The sequence below is a fragment of the Myotis brandtii genome, unplaced genomic scaffold, assembly GCF_000412655.1.
Source record: "Myotis brandtii unplaced genomic scaffold, ASM41265v1 scaffold157, whole genome shotgun sequence".
NCBI lineage: Eukaryota > Metazoa > Chordata > Mammalia > Chiroptera > Vespertilionidae > Myotis > Myotis brandtii.
In genome coordinates, this window is record NW_005355708.1 from 4,805,404 (window position 1) to 4,813,686 (window position 8,283).

General features: G+C 55.3%; 1 protein-coding gene across 5 annotated transcripts; it reads left to right on the top strand.

Annotated features, from left to right (window-relative positions):
- The first annotated feature begins 8 nt into the window (after positions 1 to 8).
- Positions 9 to 6,314, top strand: ORMDL3 (ORMDL sphingolipid biosynthesis regulator 3). 5 transcript variants are annotated; one of them, XM_014536151.1, is made up of 4 exons: positions 9 to 15; positions 2,991 to 3,189; positions 3,881 to 4,032; positions 4,678 to 6,314. In XM_014536151.1, exons 2-4 carry the CDS (start codon positions 3,016 to 3,018, stop codon positions 4,811 to 4,813), a joined length of 462 nt encoding a protein of 153 aa, XP_014391637.1. In that variant the 5' UTR covers positions 9 to 15; positions 2,991 to 3,015; the 3' UTR covers positions 4,814 to 6,314. The 5 variants fall into 5 exon arrangements, with proteins under 5 accessions (XP_014391637.1, XP_014391638.1, XP_005861938.1 ...); XM_014536152.1 differs by having other exon boundaries at positions 2,996 to 3,189; XM_005861876.2 differs by lacking the exon at positions 9 to 15 and adding an exon at positions 22 to 326.
- Positions 6,315 to 8,283: the final 1,969 nt, after the last annotated feature.

An 8,283-nucleotide genomic window follows, 5' to 3' on the forward strand; every position in this document is an offset into this window, starting at 1 on the left:
CGGCTCCGGCTCGGGGTGAGGGGCCCGGAGCGGCTGGGCTTCGGGGATGAAGGTTTGGCCGCTTCCAGGGCTGGGTGGACGCGTGGAGGTGGGGGTGAGGCTCCGGACCCAGCTAGGCTCCGAGTGCGAGGTCCCAGGCCGGGGAGCGGAGCGGGAGGTCCCCCGTTCGGTCTGAGGTCCCACTCAGAAAACCCAAACAATAGTGAGGACCCCGCCTCTGTGCTTCACCTTGTCCCCGGGAGAGTAGGGGTTCGCCCTAGTACTCGCCTTCTTTCCGTTTCCACCGCCCTCCGGTGTCCGTCCCGGAGCAGGGCCCGAGCTAAGAGGTAAGCCCCTGTGGGGAGGGGTGGCAGAATGAACATGGCATTGTGGCGTGCTGCCAGGGACTCCCCGTCGGGGTCCATTTGCAGGCTTAGATGTTTTGTGCTCCTCCCCCAGAAGGGAAAAGGTTCGGTGCTTAAAGGGCTGCCCTACTTGAGGGAGAGAATGGGAATGGCTCACCTGGCAGCTGCCCTGGGACACGCTGTGGTCTTGGCTTAGGTGTTTGACAGACACGCCGGGCAGGCCCATTTGTGTGTGGAGTCAGGGGGAGGGGAGGGAAGTAGTCGGAAAGAGCTACCAGCAAGAAAGTAGTTAACAGGACAGAGTTGCTGGAGGCTCTGGTTTGAGGCAGGTTATGAAACCACTTCAGGGGCTGGCACAGGCGGCCACCTGCCAGCTCTGGCCTCGGAACTTTTCAGCCTCCGCTGCCGTAGACTTGCTTCACCTCTGCCAGCTTCTTCTCCCCGCATCTGTCCTTCTGGGCTGGGGGCAACTGGTTATTTTACAAACGGAAGTGAAATGTACCCTTAGTCACACACCAGGCTCAAGAGTGCTTCCTGGCTGCCAATCGCTTTCTTAGTTTATTGATCTGGGCTGTCTTTTTTGGAGGTTGTGGATCTCCTGGGATTCCTGCTCTCAGGGCACATAGTGTTCAGGTTCAGGAAGAAGCTTTCCAGAGTGTCCGTTAGGCCCTAAGTGCAGGCCCCTCCTAAACTCATCAGGCTTCATTGGATGCCCGGTTTCAGCCAGAGAGGCGTGTAGAATGATCTGGGATTCAGTAAGACTCGGCACTCCTGCACAAAATACCAGAGAGGGCTGGGGGTCTCTACTTCTACACCTTGGAGGTCTAGGTGAGGGCGTAGTGGTAGACTTGGGAACTGTTTTTCTCTCCTTAGTCAGTGGTAAGCCCTTCAGAGCCCTCACTTCCTAGCCAGCCCTAATCTCTCTCTACCTACCCCCCAAGGTGGAGGCTTTTGCATAGTTGGTTCCCAGGAGCTGTGTTAGGGTAACTGAAGCCCCAAGCCCCTGGGAAGGTAAACAACTGAGCCAGTCCAGGTTTTCTAGTTCCCTGGGCTTCTGTTGGGCTCAATTAGCCAGCCTAATGCTGAGGTGATGGGCCCCAGGAGCATCCATCCTCTAGGATGCACCCTGGGTCATCTCACGTATGTTTGCATATTGGAGAAGTGTGTTGTGTGTCGCATTTCCCCTGAGGTCTCTGAACTGTGAGCTGTCTGAGAGAGGAAACTTGTTCCCGTTATCCTGGAACTGAGGAACCGATCCTTGAGAATTCTGGCGACTATGCAGGCTTGGCCGTGATCCAGTCAGAGATAGATTGCAACTGAGTCTGAGGGGGTTCGTTGCAGCAGGGTTAGGATGTGGCCTTCTGGGCACTTCTAGGATGCCCCCACCTGGGACCCCTTTCTGTGCCCCCAGGAAAGATGGGGCTGTAACTATGGTGATGACCTTAGGGTCTTTATCAGGCAGGACCTTCCCTTAGCTCAGGAGGTGAGCCAGTACAAAGGCACCATCTGTTCCCACCTCCTGCTGGTCACAGGGCCCTCAGGGATCTGGGGACAGCGGAGCTCTGGACAAGGGGCTGCTCATTCCCTTCCTTACCTGCATCTAGGAATGCAGCCGAGTTGCATTGTTACCTGGACACCAAGGGCAGTCCTCCTGGTTCCTCGTGCTGCATGCTTCTGCCATCAGAGCTGGGCAAGGAGAGGCCCGGTGCTGCTAACACCTGAATAGGTGCTGGGAACGGAAGCTGAAGTGAGGACGGGTCGGGTGAGAGGAGAGGGGGCAGGAGAGAGGCCGCAGGTATGGTTTTGTGACATTGGGAGGGGTATGTTGATGTGGGTTCCAGCCGCTGTGGGGCTGGAGATGTTGGCTGTGTTCTCTGTCCTCGCCTCTCTGGTGGGGAAAAGGGCCCTGGTGGTTTGGCAGCAGAGGGGGTGGCATCACGAGGGTTAGCCTGAGTTGCTGCCAAATGGAGAAAACATCTGATTGGGTTGTTTTGTGTCACCAAGAAGGAGGCTTCCAGGTCTGGGCAAAGGTTGTCCCTAGTCTGTCGTTTTCTCCTTTTTTCTCTCCCACCCTCTTTTTATCCTGTCAGTCCTCCTGGGTCTGGATTGTAGACCCAGTACTGGAGAATTAGGGGAGATGGGTAGAAGCAGTGACCCCCCTCCCCCAAATATTTCATCCAGTGATCTCCTTGCAGGCCCTACCTCTTTTTATTCCATCTGATGAGGAAGGTGGGAAAGGGGTAGATGTCCCATATCAGCCCTCAGTAAGAGCCCAGCAGGGTTTATGCGGAATGATTCTTAGGGTACAGGCGTTGTGGGAAGAGGGCCCTGGTGAGAATGCTCTGGAGGATGAGACTGGGGGAGGGGCAGTGGTTTCTTTGCTCTGGGACTAGATGCTCCCTGACCTGTCCACCCAGGCAGTCTGCCTGGAAAGGGGACTGTCCTGATGGATGTTTGATGGTGCTTATCCCAGCCCAGCATCTGGGAAATGTATAGAGTTAAGTCCACGTGGACTTTCTCTGGCCTCCTTGTTTATGAGTCAAAACAGTAGAACTGCCTGGAATTCTTGGGGGGAGCAGGATTTGGAGGGTGTGAGGGGGCAGAGAAAGTGGTGTGACCTGTCTCACCTGTGCTGCTTGTTTGCAGAGCAGCGGCAGGAGGGGGCAGCAGGATGAACGTGGGCACGGCACACAGCGAGGTGAACCCTAACACACGGGTGATGAACAGCCGCGGCATCTGGCTCTCCTACGTGCTGGCCATCGGCCTTCTCCACGTCGTGCTGCTCAGCATCCCCTTCGTGAGCGTCCCTGTCGTCTGGACCCTCACCAACCTCATCCACAACATGGTGAGGGCCTGCCTGCTGCCCACCCTGACCGTGTGAGCTGCTCTTTGGCGGGACTGAGGAGTAGAAGGGGCCCCCAGAACTGGGCCAGAAGTCAGGGTGACATCTGATAACATCTGTCACCACAGTCCAGACCAAGCTCTCATCTCTGACCCACTCCCCCGTCTGGGTTCCAGCCCTGTGCACTCCAACAGGAGGACTAAAATCTGCAGATTTGTCCCATCTCCACGATGGAATAGCTTGTGGACCTGGAAGATGGGCCATCGAGAGCTGAACTACGGGTCCCAGATAGTCCCTGGGACCCAGGTGCCCAGCCTGGAGCAGAAATGCCCCTTTCCCAAATTAGGATCTCACACCATCTTGCCTCTTGCCTCTCTCTGCTCCCTCGCCACCTGCCTGCTACCTTTTACTCTTTTCGTGGTGAGGCAGGGGCCTAGTTCCTTCCCATTAGCTTGTCCCCTCCCAGCTGGTGCAGGGAGCTACCTCCTTCCATGTGTCTCCTCATGTCAGGCCTGCCCTCTCACCCTTATTCTCCTGACAGACTCCCAGCTGCTTCATCCTGACTTCCAGCCCACATGCCCCTGCCCACCAGAGGGGGGCTCGGGTCACCCAGAGCCCACTTCTGTGACTAGGAGGAGCTGAGCTGGAGGGCCTTTTGCCTTTTGTGTCCTCTAATGAAAGCCCCTCCCTCCAGGGCATGTACATCTTTCTACACACGGTGAAGGGGACACCCTTCGAGACTCCGGACCAGGGCAAGGCAAGATTGCTAACCCACTGGGAGCAGATGGACTACGGGGTTCAGTTCACAGCGTCTCGGAAGTTCTTGACCATCACACCCATTGTGCTGTGAGTGCCCTGGGTAGAGGAGGATGCTAGTAGGCAGGCCAAGGCCCCGGGGGATCCTGGGGCCCCACCAGGTCTAAACCCCTCCCCAGTTTGACTCTTAGCATAGGAATGAGGAAGGTAAGTCAGAGCATCCCTGGCCATATGCTGGGCTCAGGCCTTGTGCCTCCCTGGCCCTTTTTTCTTTTTTTTTTTTAAATATATTTTATTGATGTTTTACAGAGAGGAAGGGAGAGAGATAGAGAGTCAGAAACATCGATGAGAGAGAAACATCGATCAGCCGCCTCCTGCACACTTCCCACCGGGGATGTGCCCACAACCAAGGTACATGCCCTTGACTGGAATCGAACCCGGGACCCTTCAGTCCGCAGGCCGACGCTCTATCCACTGAGCCAAACCGGCACGGCCCCTTTTTTCAATTGAGGTTTTCTTCCTGCCGGTGAGGTAGGCCCACAGGCCTGGGGTAAAGTAGGGGACTGAGTTGGGAGGGGTGTCTTTATTTGGGGAGATCTCGCCATCTTACTTCTGTCCTGGGGGCCTTTCCCATAACATCTGAGCTGTCAGGAATGTGCCTCTCCCCACCAGGGAGTGAGGGAGGAAGGGGTCCTCCAAGCAAAGTCTTATACTCTCCTTAACCTTTTCCACCAGGTACTTTCTCACCAGCTTCTATACCAAGTACGACCAGATCCATTTCATCCTCAACACTGTGTCTTTGATGAGCGTGCTCATCCCCAAGCTGCCCCAGCTCCATGGAGTCCGGATTTTTGGAATCAATAAGTACTGAGGACACAGCCTCTTTCCCTGTCCAGGTGGCAGGAGCGGAGTAGAGCCTGTGCGGTGTTGCTGAAGACAGAGGAGCCTCTGGATACGGCCAGAGATGGGGGTTGAGCCTCTGGGCCCTAATTTCCCCCCTCACTTCCCCCAGTAGCCGACTTGAAGTAGCTTGTAGCGGGGTTGGGGTGGGACCTTCCCCCCCACTTCTCATCCCCTGGACTCTGACCCTTCTGATTTTTAAAAAATCTTTTTCTTTTGCCTTTTGGATAGAGACTCCGAGGGGGTGGTCATGGCATGAGCTGGGCTCCAGGCTGAGCACAGACCTGTGAGCTTGGGACAAGAGGCCAGGGAAACCCCCTGCTCACTTGCTCATTCTCAGACCGCTGAAGCACTTTAACCCCCATGAGGGTACGGTACAGCTTCTAGATTGTTTCACTTTAGTTCTCAAGTTTTTAGGATGACTCGCAGTGTGTGCTTGTATTTATGAAAGCCAGTGGGTGATGGTGCCTAATCCCTCTGGTCGAGTGCGTCTAATCAAAGCCTCATGCTTTTGTCAGCTCCCCTGCAGCCCACCCTGGGTAGTGGGTGGGAGTGGGGAGGGTAAGGAGAGGGATGGTGGGGCTGGGCACGGACAGCCTGGTCCCAGAGGTGAGGGGGCCAGGGCCGCTGGCATCCTGCCCTGGTGGAGGCGGGGAGGGGTAGAAGAAGGGGTGGGCATGCTGAGTTGAGATTCAGAAAAAGGGGGTCACATAGCAGCAGAGATTGGTGGGAGGGAAGGAGGGTGGGGACAGAAGCTAGACAACGTCATTTGGGAAGTGGTCAGAGGGGGGCAAGCTCGGAGAGTCAATGGACCCAGGGCATGAGGGTGGTAATAGGAAGGGAGACTGCTGTGGGTTTGAAGCTCCTGGGTTGGTGTGATGGGGTGGAGATGAGTGTAGGAGGCTTATAAGTCGTTATAAGCACAGGTCTGGTTTGACACTGCCTTCTGCAGTATTGGAGGGGCGCGGGGAAACGGACAGAAATGATGAATGGTGCGGTCCTTCACCTCACAGCCTCTCTGTGTAGACGTGCGCTGGGGCAGGGCCTCTTGTGTGACAGGCACATGTGGGGCTATTGAGGCCACCCCGGAGGGGTCAGTGGGCTGCAGAGTCCTGCCTGGGCCCTGCTGGTGCAGGGCAGGGAAGGAGCGAGGAGTGGCGGGCACTGTCTCCTCACCCTGAGGGGAAGAGAGGTGGGCAGGAGCCTGAGCGTGGCTGGGAGGAGCCGCCTTCTCCCTCCCCAATCTCACTAGGGTCTGTGTTACTATTGTGGGCGCCCGTTCCCCCTCCCAGGGCCCTGAGGGACGAGGGGAGGTCATTGGCTCTATTTCCTGCCTCTTGGTCCCCTACCCCCCACCCCATGTATCATAGGGACTTTCACCTCAAAATCTTTCTAAGCAAAGTGTGAATAGGATTTTTACTCCCTTTGTACAGTATTCTGAGAAACGCAAATAAAGGACAATGTGTTCCTGAGTCTGGCCTCGGCTTCCTAGAGGGCCCTGGGGGAGGGGGCAGGGGAGTGGGAGCCTCGGTTGGGCAGTCGGCCTGGATGGTGGAAGGGGCCCTGGGACCGCTGCTCTCCCTGTGGTCGGTCCCCAGCAGAGCAAGTTGTGAGGGAACAAAGCAGCCACAGGCGGAGCGCAGAACTCTGTTCTGTGACTTTGCCTGGCTGTTCGAACCTCGGGACAGAACTTCCACCTCCGGACTCCACAGGCTGGGCTGGCAGAGAGATGGCTTACGCCATGGCCAGGGAGGAGGTCAGTCCAATGGCTTCAGGAATGAAGTTAGAGTCCGAGGGGTGCCCCATCTTTTCCTCTGAATGCCTCCCTCGTTCTGACTCTCCCCCTAGTCCTCCCTCTCTGGGAGGGCTGCACCTCCTCCTGGCCTTTGTGTCTTAGAGGATCTTCATGCTTCTTTCCCCCCACGGGTAAGCATGCGTGGGAGGGGCAGAGGTAACCCCCAGGACTTGTAGTTAGGCTCGTGTGGCCAGAGAGGGAGTCCTTCAGCAGGGAACTTATCTCTCTGAATTCTTATCTCCAAGGTTCCTAGCTTTTCAGTTTATTCTGAGCAGCAACCGTCTGCTGTTCCCAGGACAGGTACAAAGTCCTGGGCGGAAGGGAGGAGCTGCCCCCAGCAACCTGGGCTCCTCTCTGGCCCTGGTCCAGCATCACAGTCCGTGGAGTGGGTGTCAGGAAGAGTACAGGATCTTTACCGAAGTCCACCTACCACCACCCCTGCTGTCCCAGAGTGAGGCTCACACAGCACTGGGAGGAGAAATGCAGCCACTTGGGCTCAGTCCTAGAGGTGGGGTGCCCTGGGAGCTTCTGTGGACCCGCAAGAGTGCAGTCAGGTGAGGGCTTGGGACACATCAGCAATAATTTGGTTCAAATCCCAGCTCTGCTGCTGACTGGCTTTATGTCCTTGTCAAGTTACTTCTCTGGGCTTCAGATCCTTCCTCTGCTGTATAAAGATCATACTTCTTGCCCTAGCCGGTTTGGCTCAGTGGATAGAACATTGGCCTGCGGACCAAAGGGTCCTGGGTTCGATTTCGACCAAGGGCACGCATGTACCTTGGTTGCAAGCTCCTCCCTGGCCTGGGTCCTGGTTGGGCACATGCAGGAGGCAACCAATCGATGTGTTTCTCTCACATCGTGTTTCTCTCTGTCTTTACCTCTCTCTTCCACTTTCTCTAAAAATCAATGGAAGAATATCCTCGGGTGAGGATTAACATCAATAACAAAAATAGTGATGCTATGAACTGGTAAATGTGAAAATATCTCTAAAATAAAATAAAAAAGATAATACCTCTTAATGCTATTGTGAGGATTAGCACAATGCCTGGCATGTAGCAAACACTAAATATGTGGTAGACATATTAGTATTATTATTAATTACTACCATCATCATCTCCTGAAATGTTCTTTCGGAACTGAGGGAGGCAGGGGCCAGAAGACAGGCAGGCTCACGCTGGTGAGTATCTCTGACCAAGGGATTGTCTCTGACCCAGGAGTGGAGCCAGAGGTCCCTCCCCGGGAAAGGAGGGGTGAAGAAGACAGGTGACATCTGCCCGAGAGGGCCACATGGGAGCTTGTGTGAGGGGGGCAGCGAGGCGGAGTCCTCCTTTTTGTTTTGTTTTTTGTTAATCCTCACCTGAGGATATTTTCCCATTGATTTTTAGAGAGAGTGGAAGAGAGGAGGGAGACAGAGAGAAACATCGATGTGACAGAGATGCTTCGATTGCCTGCCTCCCGCACACACCCCAACTGGGGCTGGAGATCGAGCCTGCAACCGAGGTACACGCTAGAATCGAACCCGAGACCCTTCAGTCTGGGGGCCGATGCTCTATCCACTGAGCCAAACTGGCTAGGGCTGAGTCCTTTTTTAAATTATTTTATTTATTAATTTATTTTTTCTTTATTGATTAAGGTATTCCATATGTGTC

Coding starts and splice junctions, on each gene's coding strand:
- ORMDL3 (XM_014536151.1), top strand. CDS start 3,016: ATGAACGTGGGCACGGCACACAGCGAGGTGAACCCTAACACACGGGTG. Junction 3,190..3,880: donor CCAACCTCATCCACAACATG/GTGAGGGCCTGC, acceptor CCCTCCCTCCAG/GGCATGTACATCTTTCTACA. Junction 4,033..4,677: donor ACCATCACACCCATTGTGCT/GTGAGTGCCCTG, acceptor CTTTTCCACCAG/GTACTTTCTCACCAGCTTCT.